Genomic DNA, 19,017 nt, shown 5'->3' on the forward strand with positions numbered 1-19,017 from the left:
ATTTTTTATCCAGTGCTTGATACCCTGTGAGCAGATTTGCTGTCTCTTGGCTCTGTACCGAAAGCGAATCAGCCATTTGAATTCTTTCCACCCATTTCTTGCAGAAAGCTCACAGGTGTCAAACCAAGTCAGCAAACAGGTTAATTATCTGTCTGTGAATTACTTCTTCTTACTGTTTCTTAAGTGATAAATAAGGGAAAGATAATATAAACTCCAGAAATGCAAAAAACTTTGCAAATCTCCCCCACGCTCCTGGGAGCACCCCTGATCGTATGGACAGACAGTCACGAACATCACCATTGCATTAACCATGACCGCTCAGAGTCAGCACAGTCCTCAGCAGTGCGCGTTAGCAGAGCTGAGCTCTCGCTCAGCATTACGACCCAAGGAGAAGAAACTGCTGACCCGACTGCAAGACTACACGCAGCTCTGCGTTTTAAATGTTGGATTACAGAGGGTCTGTCGACCAAAGTAAGCCAGTGGAATTTGATTTTATCAGCATTATTCCTGGTATAGGTTAGGGGTAAGGACTAAAGAGCACTTTCAATGGTTACTGTTGTGCTGGATTGGACTCATTCTGGGTTGGAAGAGGAATGGGTGATAAACACTGTATATAAATATAAGAGTAGTTCAGCTTCCTAACAGCTAACTTGAACAAGAAATTGGGCATTCCCAAGCAGCTATGTCTGAGCTATAGCTCCCAGATACGTTGCACAGGACATTGTCAGGTACTGTAAACTAGAAATATCAAAGCCCTGGCTAAGCGGAAAAGCAAAGCCCGGCAGTGGCTGCTCTGTAGGACCTCCTCAGCATGGACCAACAGACTGAGGTACCGCTTGTCTGAGGTCGAGATTTGCATTACAGTCAAAATAAATCCTTAAGTCTGTGCTATCTTGTACATTTGAATCAGATTTAATGCTCTTGAGCATTGTAAGAATAATTTCTGTCACTTGATTTTAGCATGTATTATCCTTTAATGCTGAATGGAAGGGGAACCTTTGCCTCCACATCTGAGGCGAATTCTTGAAAATGTGGGAAAAGCATTGAAGTCGTGGGGTCTGGTTCTAGGGCAGAATTTTCCTTCTGTGAGGGGTCATTGCCATGGCGCTAATTCTGTTTTGTTGATCTTCCACAGCCAACTGAAATGAAGCTGAAATCTGATGTTTCCTGCAGCATCCGTGTTTAGTTGAAGTATACTGCTTGCTGTCAGTAAATGCTGCGGCGCTGGCAGAGTATTTCCAGCTCCTGGCTGTTCATTGAAAGAATTACCTGAACAGTAAGTACTTCTAAAAACAGGGTTGGCATTAATGCTCTAAAATTACAGGCCTTATGTAATGTTTTGAAGTGAGATACACAGAATGCTACATAGCTTAGGATTTAAAACCAGAGATCACAGACATTGCAAATACTGCACTTCAGATGTTACAACAAACGCAACACTCTGTAATGCTAATTAACTAGCAGGTTGGTTAATACAAGTGCTTGGCAATACCCCAAAAAGCTTTCGGATACAGCATGTATCACCATGTCCTCCTTGCTCTGTCATGCCCTGGCTGCTCTGGAAGGTTACATGGCCTGGCTACTCCTGCATTGGCTTCTGAAATATGTATGGCTCAGGGCACCATGCAGAGGCACCGAGATGCATTTTCAGCTCGCATCGAAGGTATTCCTTTCCTCTTCCCCCTTCCATGTTTGTGAGACAGAAAAAGGTCTGAGAGCCTAAGAAACCTGTTTGATTTTATGGTATTATTGTCCTCTCCATCCCAGCAGCATGCAAAGCCACAGGCTTGCTAGTACTGTGCAAACATGATAACCAGGTCCTGGCGCAACAAGCAGATAATTGACATAGGAAAAAGTCAGGCCAGCGATAAAGGAGATCTTTACAGCTGAACAAGCGAGATGCCAGGAACACGGGGCAAGAGGGGACTTCTGGCTCACTGAAGCTAATTCCTTAGTACTGCAGCAACCTCATCATGTAATCATGTAATTCTTCCCATAAACTGATCCTGCTCTGTGTTAGAAAGCAGGTGCGTTTCTTGCCAATAGCATCCTCCAGATGAGGCTGTTTGCAACCCCCCGTCTGCTGGTTCACAGCTTCTCCACCTCCTGCCTGCAGTTCTTCAGTCTATTCCCATGTTTCTGCTTTGTTGGAAGAGTCCAGGGGTGGGGCAGAAGAGAAGAAAGACAGAAAATTATGGGCACTTTAACATTGCCTTCGGTGCAGAAATCATGTATGCCCCTTTCATAAATCAGACCATCTTATTAATACTGTTCTATTAATTCTGAACAGTATCTCTTGTCTGCTACTGGGTTTTAATTGCCTGTGCAACTTGTCTGGGAGCAGTAGGCATTTAAAACAAAATAAATCCTGCTAATTATTGTGCTCAGCTTTGTGCAGACGATGCCTGAGAGCTCACTGTTTTCCAGATCTGCAGTTTTATTGCTTTCTTTACTATGTGACTGACCTGAATAAGGACCAGATCATGCTGCTGTTCGACTTGATGGACCGAAACAGGATGGGGAGGATTTGCTTTAATGAGTTCTACATGGTGGGATGCGTCCTCCTGTCGCACGAGTTGTGTACCCTGTGGGCTCTGGAATCAGTACAGGGACATCTGCACCATCCAACACACACGTAAAGAGAATCAGCTCATTGGAGCTGATCTTTACTTATGGCATACAAGGGATGGAGAGGGTCCCTAGGTGTATGCTGCTGCATAGAAAAGGAAAGCAGGGAAATGAGTGGTCCTTCTGTTAATACCAATCTTGCTCCTCTGGGATAAATCCACCCCTGAACCTGTTGCCAGGTAGGAACCATCTAAACACTCGTCCCAGCTCAGGCTGTCCATCTTGGCAAGGAGTTCTCCAAAAAACAAGCCCTTGGCTATGGCTAGCTGTGGGGAAGAGAGTGGAGCATCTCTTTTCACCCATCGGTTCATGCTAGCTTGTAGGTGCAGCGTGTGCTGGTACCCTTCTTCAGCCTTCCCCGGCATTGCCCACAGCACAGGCTGGGGAGAGCCCAGTGCCTTTTCAGGGAAAAGCAGTGAGGACAGCAGGCTGCAGCGAGGGACAGGGGTGGTAAAGCCAGAGTTACACCCAGAGATCAACCCTACTGTTGGACATGTCCTGCAGCTCCACTCTGGACCAGGCACCCAGCTGATGGCCAGCGATCGGCGCTGCTGCCCATGGGACTCGAGGAAGAAGGAGAGGAGCCAACCGTGGGACGTAGCCCTGCAAGTCATTCGGCACATGGGAGGAATGGGAAAGGACCTCACAAAGCAGCCTCAGAGCTTGGCTGGTTGTCGGTAGCTCTCCCCAGCACAGCCTGCAGCCCGAACCCAGCCGGCAGCAGCCGCGTGCTCCCACGCGGCTCCGCAGCAGGAAGCACCAGGATTTTGGTATTTCCTGTGGGCGCGAATAGTGGAAGGTCACCTTTATTCTCTGGACATGAGCACTGGTTGGTATTCCATGTATTCTTTCCAGGCAGGAAACTGGTGCTTATCATCTGTTTCTAAACCTTTCTGCCCCAAAACAGAACCATGTTGAAAAGCAGTTCATCCACCAGCATGCAGGACCTGCCTTTCGACTGCTGGACATGAGACGGGGATAATATGATTGATTTTAATGAGTTTGAAGCCACAAGGTTTCTCTTCAACATCCAGAAAGAAGAACTTAAGATATTCAAGGACTTTGATACTTCCGGAGATGAGGTAAAATTAGAGAAATTACAGTCAAAAGATAGGCCATGAAAATGCCCCTAAATTCAAAACTAATTCTTGGGATTGATCTTGCACTACAGCCCACAGCTGCTTCTCACTCAAGCCTGAGTTGTCTTCCTGCTGACTTCAGGAGCAGGTCTTTGGTGAATTACTGCACAGTCTGAATTGAAAATGTTTTAACAGTAAGATAGCAACAGGAAGAAATAATTTTGGGGGGTAAACCAGGCATATTCCTCCGTCTGAGGAGACTCTAATGGGAGGAGGTGGGCAGGACTGGCAGAAGTACCTTTATTTAAGCCATTTTCTTCTGAGTGCGCTTGTGGCTCCTCATCATTTTCCAGGCTCTCTGCAGTCCATTCTCAGAGCTGCTGGCCAGGGGGTACCTCAGCAGGGTACACTCAGACTTGCTCCCAGCCCCTTCTAGAAACATTACGAGTGCCGTACCTTGGCTTCTGCCTGTGCCAAAAGCAGTCATGGAGAGGCCAACGCCAGATAAGAGCCCCAGGAGAAGCTCTTTCTCTTCTCTGATGGATCCCTCATCTTGGCTTTAAACCAGCTCCAGGTTCCAAGGGGAGGCCGTAGGGATCTCACCCATCCCTGCCCCGTGGCGGGGAGCAGCTCCCTGCAACCAGAAAGGGAACAAAGCTGGTAACAGCACCTCCCCTCCAGCTCGGCATTTCCACAGTCCTCCTTTCGGAGGTGCGTGCCCCCATCCCTTGCCAATTTGCTTTTGCTACCACTTCACTTTTGTCCCTGCCTCGTCACTGGTGCTCTTTCAAATCCCTCCCTGCACTGAAGTACTCTGATTAATGGCCACCTGCAGCTACACTGGTAGGGAATCAGTCATTAATAGACCGTAGACATCTCTTCCCTCTGTCACAGCTTCACACGGTCCTCATGACTTCAGCATCTCAGCGTGCTCCGGGAGCATGTTTAGCAAGACAGCCATTAGTAACTGAGGGAGATCCCTCCTCTTTCTCCTCCTTTCTGCTGCTAGGCTCCTGGGTTATTGTTTTTATTGATAATTCTCCTCCTTTATGTTCCACCACCAGTATCCTCTTCAATTATTTGTTACAGGCGGTTGTTGCATCTCTCCTGTAAGCCCTGCAGGGCTCGCAGCCTGTTTCCTGTGCGGTTTAGCGGCGCAGCGAGGTATCAAAGCCTCCGTCCTGCTCAGGGCCTGCGGATAGTTCTGTAAAGCCCTCAGAGTAGTTTCCCGGAATAAGCTGTTTCAACCCCAAGTTGCATTGATCCTGTCCTTTCATCTCGAGGCTGCCTGATTAAAAGGCCACTTTAAGCAGGAGCAGCACGGCTGTGACACAGCCGTGAAGGCACCCCGCTCCCCCCATCCGCCCGGCCACACCGTAACCCCGGCTCTTATGAATCGTTCCAACATCTGCAACTCATTACAAGTGGTAGAGAACCAGCCATGTGCCAGGGAGGTGCCCTATTAGCCTGTAACATGTTTGGGATGAGCTGGAGGCAATCAGTTGAAACCAATTTCTCCCGAGTCAGTGGGGAAACTAGAGCAAGCTGGAGAAGGGGATGAGAGCCCGGACTTGAGGTCTTTTTCTGAAATAACTGTTTACATGGGGCAAGGCTGCCTTGCTAATCCAGGGATCTACCTCCTCTCCAAAACTAGCAACTGAACTACAGGGAATTCAAGATGGTTGCAGTCTTCTGTATTGACAAACAACCAAAAGAGGAAGGGGATCATGAATAGCTTCCCAGCAGGATCAGTGAGCTCCTAACAGCCTGAACAAGAACACTTTACCCAGCTGGGAATGACGCAGCCTCGCTTCTCCGTCCCCTGGGCTGAGCTTACAACCGCTGGATAGATGTACCAAACTTGTAGAAAGTGAATAAATCAAAGTGCTGCAGTAAAGCAATTGCTTGTTCTGTTTTCTCCATTGGACATCGCCGCTGCTCTGCCAAGGTGAGCACCAGAGACTGGTGTCCGAGGAGGAGGAAGGACTGATGCAACTTGGACTTCAGCCTCGTGTCTCACAACTCATCCCAGGACTAAGCCTGATGTCAGCGTTATCGTCCCCCATGTACTGCCACAGGTGTGTCCTCTTGGGATTTTAGAGACAACTTCTTCCTGTCCCCTACGTTACTCACTGGTTTGGCGAGCACCCTCCTCCCCAGCACTCCCATTTTGCCACGTTCAGACGCACTCAAAGCAAGGCTGGTTTGAAATGGGGCAGACTGGCCTCTGAGGCTGGAGCCACTCACGCTGGCCGCTTCCCGCTCCTGTGCTTTCTGCTCCGCATCCCTGCCTGCGCGACCCGGGCTCGGGCAGCTCCCTGCCGCCGTGCCGCTGCGCTCGTGAGGAACAGCCCAACAACAGGAAACGCTGTTTGCTTTGTTAACGAAACCACCTAATTAAGTCCATGTGGAGAGAAAGCAAGAGAGGCAGTTTAGTTTCTCTTGCTAGATATTGACTGTTTACCCTTTGAGCACAGCAATCCAATGAACTTATTTCCCTCTCTCACCTTGCACACGGGGCATCAGACCATTGAACCTCCTCCAAACTCGCTGCCATTACAGAGCTTCCCTAACAAAGCAGCATGGCTACAGCATAAGGGACTAATTAGAATAGAAAATTCCAGTCTCCAAGCGCTGCCACTGACCTCCCACGAAGTGAAGTTTCGGCACGCCTGTAAAGCAGCATCCCATCTCTCAGACCTTTGCAACTGCTCTGAGTCCAGAGAAAATAAACTAAGCAGCTGAAATCCCAACTTTCCAGGATTATTCAGAGAAAGAGAGAGCACAACAAACCGCTCTTTGCAGAGCTCAGTGCCTTTTCCATAAGTTACCTTGATATTTTTAGCCCAGATTCAGAGGGACCAGCCACCCCCAGCTTTCAGCCAGATGCTCACTACAGCACCCAGAGTGACTCCGGAGTTTCTGCACTGACCAGGGCTGTCGTCCCAGCATAAGGAGCAGCAAAACTGGGACCGCAGTTAAAGATCATCTCCCTTACTGCCAGCTTTGGAGCCGAGCAGCGGGTATTAACACAGCACGGGTCCGCAGGAGCACAGACCGAGCAGGATGGGCACATTCGCCAAACTGGGATGCAGCTTCAGGCGGCAGAAAGCAGGCGTTGGGGACCTGGCCAGGAGCGAGGGTGCAACCTCCACCTTAGGGCAGAAACCCCATGCTAGTGGTAGCACAGTATGCAAGTTCATATAGTGAGATACAGTTCAATGAAATACGAATATAGGCACAATACAAACATTAATTATGTTCTATGTTAATTAGGAATGGAAACAAGGTAGTCTGTATAACAGAGCTCTATAAACACATATTCTCCCCTACGCTTGTACGCTGTGGGGTGTGAAGCAGCACCTGATTTCATCGCTTGCAGGAGCGACTGAGAAGATTTCAGCTCTTGTGCGCTTTTGACACAGAATCTACATCCTCTTCGGGTTTTGCTTAGGTCAACAGTCAGCCCGGAGTTCCCCAGCCCATTTCATACACCCAGATGTGCTACAGCTGCACACTAAGGACAGCTTGGTGCGGCATGGTGTGGGTACGCACACATGCGACAACATGGGACGCACTTCCCTCTGACTACTTCACAAGCGACCACACTTTGCTCAACTAGAAGATGGGTAAAGAAAGATCACACATAGTTTTATAATCCTGGTGTTTGAGGACATGAGCGCTGGGAACTCCTCTGTCCATGCTGGGCGGGGTGGAAGCAGGTTGTCTCGTGGGTCAGAACAAATGGCTACAAACAAGCCTTTGCACCCATTACTTTACATGTGTATATATATATACACACACACACAAAAGGGAGTATGTATATATAAAAGAGATTATATATACTCACACATATAAAAAGAATATATATATATATGGGAAAAAATTAAACAAGTTCCAGGAAAATCACTTGTTTATAACTAACATCATAAATTCTACCATTAAATTATCCTAAGATAAAAAAAAAATTGAAATGTTTAGCTGTGATAACATGAGACCAAAGTGGCCTACAAAAAAATTATTCCTATTCCTCTGATACATTAGGTAGTTAATCAAGACTATAAAAGTGGTGACCTGAATTAAGACAACACATCAGTTACTGTAATTACAGGACAATTACACTGATCCATTATTTTGCACTGTTCTGAGGAGCCAGAAGCACATCTGCAGGCAGCGGGAGCCGGGCACAGAGGAGGTTCACGCTGGATGTCTGAGCGCATCTCCAGGCCCTGCATTCTCCACGGACTGCACACCTTCTTTGCAAGATAAAACATTGCCACACATGAAAATTATTACCAAAAAGTGTCTCTAGGGTATGAGACAGGTAATGAAAAAGTTGCATAGCTCCAGCTCAGAATTAAAAGCCCTATTGAAGAAATTTAAAAAGAAAAACAACACTGAGTTTATTTCTTAAGGCATGGCATTTCCAGGATTACTTTTATTTTTTAAATGCAGGGGGAAAAAAAGTTTCTCTTTTTTTGTTTTAAATACAGGAAATTTTGTACAGCATTTCCGATAGAAGTTCACGATGGTTTGCTGTCAGTGGTGCAAGATCTTCCCTAGGTTAAGAAAAAAAAATAAAAATCACATAATGTAACAGTCTAAAGACAACCCAATTGTGCTTTGCAGTCGATTAAAAATATGTGCACACATTACTGCGACATGTCAACCAAGAAACAGAGGTACAACACAAAAATACATAATGCGTTTTAAAAGTTACCTGATGTTCACAGCATCTTTATGCTGGCCTAGAATTCTTCACTGACTGAAGGAGCCAGGGAGGGGAAAGAAGTTAAAAAGCATGTTTTACACAACTGGTATATTTGATTCTAAAAAGGGTCACGTCCCTGGAATCCCCTTGTCCTTGTTTCACTGCATGTTGGAGCTGTGTATTTTCTGTGTCAGTACCAAACGCAGCACCGTATCCTGCGTAATACGAATGTTTGTTACATGGCACACACAAACAAACCGCATACAAAAGGTTTTACCATAAAAATGAAGATATTTATTCAAGAAGTACAAATTTGATGGTACCAGCCATCTTTGAAAGCCATTACCATGAGGCAGAGAGGACACAAACCGAAGTCTCTTGCTCAGAGCATATGAAAGCAAGTGTCTTACAAATTGCCAGCTAATGCAGTCAGTTCAATCATTGCTCAAAAGCCACCTCCACTTTTTAAACATTCCCTGGACTTAAGAGAGGCACAAATAGGGTTTTTAATACAAGACCAGTTAGTTATTTTAATAAAGCCATCAGCTAAAATGTATTTTGTTTTAAATTTCCTTAAATTGCCTCCAGCCTTTGACTGGATTCAAATTTCCTAAAGAAAAAAGGGACTTGGGAACGAGCAGGTGCAGAATTTTTGGAGCTCAAGATGAACTAAAGGTTTTAAGGCAGGAGTCAGGATTTTAAGTTCTCTATTTGCCCCATGGCTCTGATCAAATGGTCTTCATCTGTAAAATATACAAATACAGAGTTCTACCAGATAAATACTCAACAAGTGGTCCTGCTTGGAGGGCAGGAACATATTTCTTCACGGAGAGTCCAGTGGACACATATATTAAAAGTCTCAAAGTCCACGGTAAGAAGCCCGCTGGTTAAAACATCTTGTCTTCCAACTATTTGACTTTTGTAGGCTCAGTGGCATGTATCTCCCTTGGAAGGGGAGCTACAGCGCCATCTCCTATGAACAAGAGCAACACACACACGGCTATGGAGTATCTAAGCGGATGAAATATGGAAGAGGAGAACCATTTGCAGAACAGAGCAATCAAAACCACTTTATGAAAAGGAAAAGTCTTAAAGCAGGCAGACTTGTATATACAGTCATTAACCAACAGAAGTGTTTGTAGCTGCAGATATAATAGCAGGACATTCATCTTCTTTGGGAGAAGACAGAAGCACAGTTGCTGGAAAGTTTAACTCAAAGGCTTCCTAGATCAGTGAACTTGCAAGGCAGACCACGAACATCTCGTGGGTTTGAAGCAGATTTTTTTTCTTTTTCCAGGAAAGTTGCAGAGTGTACGAAGCTCAGCCCCCCCACCCAAAGCAAGTTTTCGAAAACGCCTTTCTCAAATACCTCTACATCCGACTCCAGGGGAGCGCACGCTGTCCAAGAGCTGCCAGCCATCATCCAGGAGGGAGTCAGAATTACAGGGGAAGTGGTGAAGGGCAAAGAAAAAAAGCCCCTTTTTCTAACAGAGACTACCTTCATTTCAACATAACAGGATCTGAGCAGCGCAGTGAAAAAGCCAACAAATTTTTTTTTTTTTTTAAATGTAAACATTCTCTGCATAAGGTGCAGGGTCTTGGATGTATTTACAGTGACGTAGAAAAGAGTTTGTAAAATATAGATCGAGAGTCAGAAATGTAGCTAGCACTTACGCTTCTAAAGGAGACAGAAATGGAGAAACATACAGCATTCAATTCGTCAACACTTACACGGCTAAAATGCTTTCAAAACTCCATGGCTAAAAGCAACCCACCATTGTAACAAACTAAGATTTTTTTTTAAATAGTTTTTCAAAAGTTTTTACATTATTTACTCATAATGGATATATATGCAGAAGCATGTCATACTAGAGCAGTATTTTATCAATTGGCCATCTGCTTTACCAAAGGTTATGCACATTGCCATGTGTTGCCTTGTTGCTTCAGTGAACCCCTCGTTCCTCTCCTCCCCAAAGCAACTTAGGAACTTTCTGTGAAAGGCAAAGAGGAGCTGGCATTTTGTTCGGTTGCTCCTGGGGTGATTTTGTTGTTGTTGTTGTTACTACTACTTTTAGCATCGGGGGTCTATTAAAAAAATCCAACTTACTACACTGCTGACTCGCATAATTTAGTTTTCCAAAGTATTTCCCAGATTCAGAGAAGTAAAGGCTTTCAGGAAACTAAAAGAATTTCTTGCAGTGCAGCTATTCCACACTGTTTTCTGCAGAGGACACCAATAAACTGATGCACAAAGAGCCAAGGTAGTCAATAAAACTTTTGGGAGCTGGGTGCTCAGAGGAGCAGCTATCACTTGGTTGGGGAAAACGACCCTGAGCATCCTTCCGTAGCGCACCCGAGCAATGTACCTACAGCACCCGCGGCTTTTCTGGAGCTCCCTTGCCCCAGCAGACTACGCGTGTTCATGCCTCTCTGCCTTTCAAGCTGTTCAGGAGTGTGGACTTTCACTAGGTTATTACCTCTGGGTCAGGCAGAAGCAACAATAAAAAGTATAAAGATTTGAATCATGTCAAACAGACCTGTAACTAACATGGTAAAAGATGTAATCTGCTGGCATCAGTTCATAGCCAGAGTTAATCAGGAATGACACAAAGGGCTGATGGGTCTAACAAACAAAAAATACCCTATTACTCCTCACTGTCTGCACTTGGCATCATAGTTCATGGCTGCATGCGTTACAAAACGCATTGCATTACTTTGATTCTAATGACGGCACCGCACAGCGCTGGGCAGCACACCAACCAGCATGCCAACCCCCAGCCCAGGCCGTGCTGCCAGCAGCGTGCAGCTCAGCGTACATCCACGCTGCAAAATGAAGATGCGCACACCCGCGAGCTTCTTCTCTCCATCCTCCCCGGGAGCAGCCACTGGTGTCAGCCGCGCAGACCTGCACCGGTCCTGCCTTCTCACCGGGGCTGCCAGCTAAACAGCGGTTCAGTACTTTGCTAGTCTCGCTTCAGCCATGCCTACTCTGCTCTGCAGTTAAAAAAGCCTTCCCTCCCTCTCTCCCTCCCTCCTCAGCAGGCGGGGAGCCCTGCTCTGCCCCGGGAACCCGCGTGAGTCCCACGGGAGCCCCAGCCTGGTTTCCCGCACTGGCATTTGAACCGAAGACCATCTTGTAGGAGAAAGACAAGGCATTTCAGAGACAGAAATGAGTGTTCTCTCAGTGCATATTGCAGCCTCTAGTTATATACATGGGATATGTTAGTCAACGTGCTGTATGCCTTCATTACTGGTTTTTTTTTAATATATATATATTTTTTTAAAAATTGAAATTCTTTCCTAATACAAATCTTGTAAAATTTGTTTCCAGCAGGGTATGCGCTTGCACATCTGTCAGTTTACACAGAAGAGGTTGGAAAGTCTTCACTTTCACCTACAAAAACATTTTACCATTGATTTTTTTCAGTTTTAGATATGTGCTTAAGGGATGGCGGGGGGGAGGCTGTTAGAGAGAAGAGTATTTTCATGAACCAATCCTCTGTTCTACTCAAAGCCCACTCACAACATGGCCTTCAGATTACCACCTTGCTCCCCGACATAAAAGCAATTAATATAAAACATGGTCATCTATTATAGCATAGTAAAACTGAACCTTTTCCAACTAAGAGGGAGGAGAGGGACAGAAGGAGCTCTCCCAGCCCCTACACACTGTAATCTCAAAAACAGTACATGGTGACAACTGCCTGAATGAAAATAGAAGAAGAAAAAAAAATTCAACAAAATGTATCCTACAAAAAAAAGTAGTGTTTTAGTGTTCACAGTTACAGAACTGTCACCCTGGTTTGCTCCTCCTTAATCTATCATGATTTCCCCCCTTCCAGAAGGGACTGCAGGGAAACAACATCGTAAAGACCATTTATACAGAGATGTAAGTTATGCCTTATGAGACAAGTAGTGTCTTCCTGGCATGAAACCATCCTTTGCCCAGTGAAAATCCAAGAGATTTTTGAGTTGTTTATATATATATCAAATATTTTTTCCCCTCTGGAATGCAAAAGATCTCACTGCAAAAACCCAGTACAGTAAATCATGTTTGTCTTAAAAAAACTCTACAATAGAAAACTTTTGTTATAGATTAGTATTTATCAGCTTTGATTTCGTCGTTAACAAGAAAAAAGAAAGCCAAGTCACTTTGGTGTTTATGAGAACAGGGAACTAATTTTCCTTTACACAGCTCTGCCACTGCACTTCAGTCATCCCGTACCAAATAGGGGCTAAAGGACCTGTCAGAAAATCATAGGCTTAATACAACGTGGGGACAAAAAGAAAGCTGTATTTATTTGGGGTACGGTGGGAAAGCATATAAAATGTGGATCTGTTTTCCAACCATCCGTGTAAATTCTGTGCCTGCTTCCATCTGCTGGGAAAGACTCGTGATGTTGTACAAGTGACCTCTGCTCATTCTGGCTCTATGCTGATGCTTATGGAGCAAGAACTCCCTCCGAGTCCGAGAAACTGAGTTCTATGGAATTAGAGAAGGAGCAAAAGTAACAGGTTTCAAATTGCCAATGTAACCCACCAGTTTCACTAGCAGACGAGAAAGAGCTGAGACAACCGTAGCTTTAGAACACTGATTCAGAGAGGGAAGACGGAAACCAATAAAAATATGCTATTCGTACCTGAATAGCACATTCAGCTTTGGAAGAAGTGAAGTCATTTCAATGATGGCTGAAAAAACAAGCAAACTAGAAATCATGTTTAAAAGGAACAGGGCATTTGATCTCAATCAACGGCATTACCAGACAGGGGTACATTACCAAAGGAACACAGAGAGCATCGCTTATTGAGGGAACAAGCAATTAGATCTTTCCCCTCCCCAAAATATGCTCCAATTCAGATTTTTGAGACTACAAAAGGATTTGTCTTTTGCCAAAAGGGCTCCTCTTACATTCTGAAGGGAAAACACTGGCTGTGAAACACCACCACCACGCTCTGGGCCGCAGGTGTGTGTTGGTGAGGATACCTCCAGTTGTCCTGGCTGGAGAGGCACCAGAGCTAGAAGACTGGCTGCTGCTTCAGATGACACTCACACGAAAAGCTGTGTGCTGTCGTGTCCTCCTTACCATTTTCCATGCTTTGTGCCGTCTAGGAACCGAGCAGGGGAAGCTGCAATCCATTGCATCGGGGTGTAACTGCAGTTTAATCTGGACCTGTAACACCAGTGCCATTTGACAAAGGTGATGCACCTAACGCTTAAGTGCAGACCAGTGCATCACTCACCTCAGCTAGCCTGATAAAAACTAGTTTTAATGATCTGAGTGATATACAGTAATTCGGCAGGCACATGTTCAGGTGCCGGCGAGCCAGTAAACTTCAGGCTAAGTCAGTCTTGTAGCAAGTAAGTTTACAGTACAGTACGTGAAAGTATACATTGACTAAGTTATTGCCTAAGGCTCCGGTGGGCTGCGTTCCCAGCTCGGGAGCCAGCAATGGCACAGGACTGCATTGCCATCTTGGAATGTACAATTGCTTGGTCTGAGCATTGCCAGGAGCTGCCTGTGCGGGACGGAGACCGAGCTCCCAGCCCAGCTCCGCTGCCCGGGGCTGGCTGTGCCTCGGCGGTGCCTGGGCCAAGCACGCAAGTTGGGTCACACTAGAAAGGATCGCCGTGAACACACAGCGTGGGACCTACCCAGAGCAGCTGAGATTCCTGCATGAACTGTATGTGGTGCTGATATGAAATTTTATAAATGGATTAATTTTTTGATTTTTTAAATTTTTTTTTTAAATAAAAGTGCTCTCTGTTGCTCTGGCTCCATGGATCACGACACCACCTACAGTTTTAAGAATCAATACATTTTTGTATTAAGTGAACTACAAACTCTTCCCTCCTTCCTTGTACCTCCTCCCTTTCCCCTTCCCCTTCCCGCTCCTTCCTTTGCCCTTGCCCTGTGCTGCTTGCTGTTGTGTTAAATATGAGATCAGGCAAACCCCAAAGGCCAGTTTACATTTTTATGTTTTGTTTTTGCAGATCTCCATCACAGATGGAATTTTTGCTGGTCATTTCTTGGAACCAATCCATTAGCAGGAAAAACCGAAAGAAGAGAGGGCAGTGAAAACAAACCCCATGACAGAGACGGAGGAAAGAAGAATCAATAAACAAGCAGAAATCAGTTTTCCACTGGGGTGGGATTTGCTAAGGGTTGGCTCACGATGACTTGCACCACGTAGTCCTTTGGGATTTTCAGCTCCTCCAGTTTCATTTTGTCTGCCAGCGGCCTGCCCGAGAAGAACCAGCGCTGGCTGCCCGGCTCCACTCCCTCCACCGCGTGCAGCCGCCTCTTCATGTGGTACACTGTGTCCATGCTGCGGACCATGAGTTTGAGGTCTTTGCCTGTGGACAGGCGCAAACGAAGCTGGCATTCGTGCCCTGAATTGGGTGGGGGATCAGGAATATCCAGAGTCTCCAGGTCGCCCTTCTCCTCTATCATGTTGATAGGTGGGGCGAGGCAGTAGACGGGAAGCTGGTACCGGTTGCCCAGTTCATCATAACACTCTGTAAGAGCACCTTTAGGAGATAAGAGGGGGAAAAAATGAATATGAATGCATTTCACATTTAACATTGAAGTTGTCACGCTCAGAAGCACTGACCTCACTGTTAAACGATCTGAGCAATGAGGTCTGAATTCAGGCTTTAAAGGATTGATACAACAAAATCTGAAGTTTTCATTAAAAATTGCTTCACCTTGTTTTCATATGGGAACTTGGGCTTGACTTAAAAGCACCCTCTAAAACCCAAACGCACCCCTCCCTCCATATAAACCAGAATAAACTTTAAAAGCAGCAGCAAGAGATGAGGGAGGATGATGTTCTCCCCACGTGTCATTTAGAAGAGGGGTATTTCACCAGCAGCACGGCCTGAGGTTCAGGGCACAGAAAATGCTACTGGGATGAATTACATGATCCTGAACCCGAGCTCTGAAAAGGCAAAGTGGCAAAGACCAGTGGCAAAAGACCACTGTGAAAGAAAGATTTTGTAACTTCTCAAACATTCAAAGATTGCTGAAAGGGTTTCATATAGGACTCGTGTTTTAGTGAGCACTGCCAGAACAAACACCCACGACCACCCAAGTCAGACAACTCTGCGGCTCCGTATGGAGCACGGCGTCACTGCCACAGCAACAACACCCAGCACATACTTTACATTTGCACAGTGGCTGTAACTCCCATCTTCAAAGCCCTGCAGTTTCAGGAGGGATTTTTAGTTCCCCAGACTCCCGAGAGGTTCCCCGGGATAATCTGGGTGTTCGCGTTAAAGACGACGAGGCAGCGGTGTGCCGCCTTGCATACGGCATTCCCTCTTGCTAAAATGCTGTCATGCGCACAGAACAGCTCAAGAATCTTAACACTTACTGAAGCAACAAATACAAGCTGACTTTCACAGTATGAGACACACTTCATAAAGATATTTCAGGAACTACCCTGAAAAAATGGCAGCATATTTTCATAGCATTTCAAGAGTTCAAGTAAGAGGAGGCTGAAAGCAGAACCCTGCTGCATACAGCACACATCACCTCTTGCAGCCAGGAAACCAAGATGCAGAGCAAGCTGCATCCTAAATCACAGCAGAAATCCCTTCTCGCTGTGGTTAAAAACCCCCAGATATTCACACTCCAAGCAACTGCTTCTCCCCTGTTTTGAATTTACCTGCTATAACAAATTTCCACATTTTTGCCCCTAGAGGGGGCACATTCACTTGCAAGATTACCCATCCTTTTGTAGTTGGAAATGTTTGAAGAAGAGCCAAGTCCTTGAGCTACAGAATATTTAAAAAACTCTTTGACTCGGCAGTTCTTGCACACAACACCCAACTGCTCCTTGTTAGAAACCAAAGGTGTTTTTTTTTTTAATTGGAGGTTTTTTCACGCTGACAGTGAGTCGTCTTAAACTTTGCTGTTTGATCAGCAAAATTACTGAAATATAAAATTATAACTTGGGGACATACTGTGTCACTTGGCCCACTGTGACAGCAGCATCTTGTGCTGGAAATCTTTCTTTCAGACAGAAGCCCCCCTTTTTTATGGATAATTTGTGTTGATGAAAACACACAGAGGAAATCTTTGGCTAAAAGCTCAATGTTTTAGGTGCAGCAGCTTTTGGAGGCTTTTCTGTTTGTACAGGTAGCACGCCAAGGCTGCTATGCCCTGCGATTTATTGAGAAATGAAAACAAAAAAGGAAATCCAGAGGAATATAATTATACCACTCATTACAGTCTTATATCATTTATGAATCTCAGAGCAAACCAGTTTTTATCAAAACTGTATTGGATTCATACCTTTCATGGTACTTTGTCTGTGATTTACAGACCAAGGCCTGAAGTTCCCATCCTGTATGTTGCCATTCAGTTTTGTTTTACAATGTCCATTTCATTCTGTACACCTGATCTATTTAGTAAATGTCACAGTACTAAATCCTGGATCACAGTTCACAGAAACAAGTAGATGTAGTTTGCTGCTAAAGAAAAAATAAATAAAAAAATCCAAACTTCAACAGCCTTTAAATTTAGGCAGAGCAGCTAAACTTGTATCGTTCTTTAAAAGCTCCTATTTCAGAATAGCGTATCAAAGAGTTAATTTTAAATACAAAATACAATGGGGTAAGCTTGCTAAGGAATTTCTTCATCATTTATATCCTTGCCCAGCTGAACTAACATCAAGGTCAAAGCATATGCTATAAACACTGGATTGCTTAATCATTATCAGATAAGCAATATTAAAAAAATCCTCCTCTGAAACAGCAGCTAACTTGGAGGTCTGTCTTTTAAAGAAAAAAAAGAAAGAAGACACAGTAGAGGAAATCTCTTGCCCATAAAAACTGCACAGTCCCGTCCCAGGCTGAGAAATTGTTTATGACAAATGGTTAACAGAACAACAGGTTACCATAAACCTCATCGGTAATCCCACACTTGTACTGGTAAAAACATTCCTAAGACTCTCAAGTCCTATTACGTACCACTCAATGACTCTCAAGACTGGATATATTGATTAAAGCGCAGAAGACAACTATTGCGAGCAGAAGAGACTTTACGATGGCACCACCTCCTCAGCGGCACACCGCGCCTGCTGAAGTCCACGCTGGAGCTCCAGGGAGGAGATGAGGTGGTGTTGGTCCTCGCCTCCAAAGAGACACGGAGCTGTGCACGCACAGCCTGGTCCTCTTCAGCCAGCTAATTCCCGCCGGGCTTTACGAGGCTTTCGGTTAAGTGATCTTTGGAAAGGGTCAGGCTCTGCTACAACCTTCAAGATGTCGTAAACGGCAACAAAGTCAAAGGCAGAGCGTGAAGTGCCATCACGTTAGCTGGAGTTCAAAAGCAAAACGATGGCTGAATGCATTAACCAAAGGCACGGTGAGCTTGGAGCTATTTTAAGCGGTGCAGAAAAACACAAGTTATGGGAGAGGAAGAGAGAAAGTGGTTGAATTACCACGGCAAGGCCTATCTCACCAGCCAGATGGCAGCTCTTCACCGAGGCACTCGCTGCAGCGTCCCTTACGCAGTGCAAAGCACGCAGGAAATTAAATATCGGAACTACAAAACCCTTCGTAATTTTGCTGTTATAATTGAAAACCATGTTTCTGATCCTTCCTGCAAGACACATCAGCTTGGGCCACAAAAGTTGTTCAGCCAGAAGGGGCACTAAAAGAATGTCAAGCTTTCACGAGAAAACACAGGGAAAAAAGAAAAAATTTTTTTTTTTTTTTAGGTTTCCCTGTTACCTAGGCAACAAGGGTCCTCACCAGCCAGTTACGGCATAGGAAGGATGCAGCCTCCCATAAACTGGAGAAGGAAAAAGCAATGCAAACAGAGGTTTCACAGTTCAGGCAAGCAGCCCTGCACCCTCCCCTGCCAGCCCCACGCTCCACCGGCGGGCAGGGTGCTCGGAGCCACGCGAGGACAGCTGTCCCACAGCCCCACTTAGACAGGTTTCCCCTTCCCTGCTTCCCCTTCCTTCCCAAGATGCTGCAGCTGAATGCTGCATCAAGCAACCGGACCAAGTTCAGAGGCCAAAGCCTAGAGGGTGAGTCACTACTTGGAATTTTCACTGCTGGATCATGCAAAGAAACCATGTAAAAGGGGCAGATTTCAGGAAGAAAGCAGCAGAGAGGGCGGGTGGCAGATACACAGGTCTAGGTGGAGGATTCTGTACTGGACATGAAAGACGGAGATGTTATAAAAAGATCTTACAACAATATTGAGGAGAGGACAAATTAAGCTTATTGATATTTCATATACTTGAGTATTCTTTGTGTATTTAAATACTCCTCTAGATGTTGACATGACTTGTAATAAACTCGGACACAAACCATCCTGTAACAACATGAAGAACTGCCTGTGAGGAAAGCCAATGACAGAACCAACAAACCAACTAACCCACCCACCCAAACCTTAATCCTCTCCAACTTTCTGTCGTTCAGAATTGAAGTGCCATGCCGTGTGATGTAAGGAGTGCTTTGAAGATCTTATTGACTGATTCATTACTCTGAGAATTTCCCAGTTAAAGACTTACACTCTCAAGCAAGCTCTAGAGTCATTCAGTATCGATGCTGCAACACAGTTATGGAATTAACTATATAGGCTT

The 19,017-nt window shown here is 45.3% G+C and overlaps 2 protein-coding genes across 2 annotated transcripts in view; one reads left to right on the plus strand and one right to left on the minus strand.

Moving 5' to 3' along the window:
- The first annotated feature begins 310 nt into the window (after nucleotides 1-310).
- EFCAB9 (EF-hand calcium binding domain 9) lies at nucleotides 311-4,215 on the plus strand. Its single transcript, XM_009813967.2, is given in 6 exon segments — nucleotides 311-457; nucleotides 1,174-1,276; nucleotides 2,428-2,603; nucleotides 3,536-3,601; nucleotides 3,603-3,710; nucleotides 4,144-4,215. Coding segments are annotated over 6 exon segments (672 nt in total).
- Nucleotides 4,216-14,549: 10,334 nt separating this feature from the next.
- The window catches only part of UBTD2 (ubiquitin domain containing 2), a 56,829-nt gene continuing 52,361 nt past the window's right edge, over nucleotides 14,550-19,017 (minus strand). Inside the window, exon 3 of the mRNA XM_059825465.1 lies at nucleotides 14,550-14,947. Coding sequence (XP_059681448.1) covers nucleotides 14,550-14,947 — 398 coding nt within the window. The remainder of the gene's footprint in view (nucleotides 14,948-19,017) is intronic.

The sequence above is a fragment of the Gavia stellata genome, chromosome 16 (genome assembly GCF_030936135.1).
Source record: "Gavia stellata isolate bGavSte3 chromosome 16, bGavSte3.hap2, whole genome shotgun sequence".
In the NCBI taxonomy this organism is placed as follows: Eukaryota; Metazoa; Chordata; class Aves; order Gaviiformes; family Gaviidae; genus Gavia; species Gavia stellata.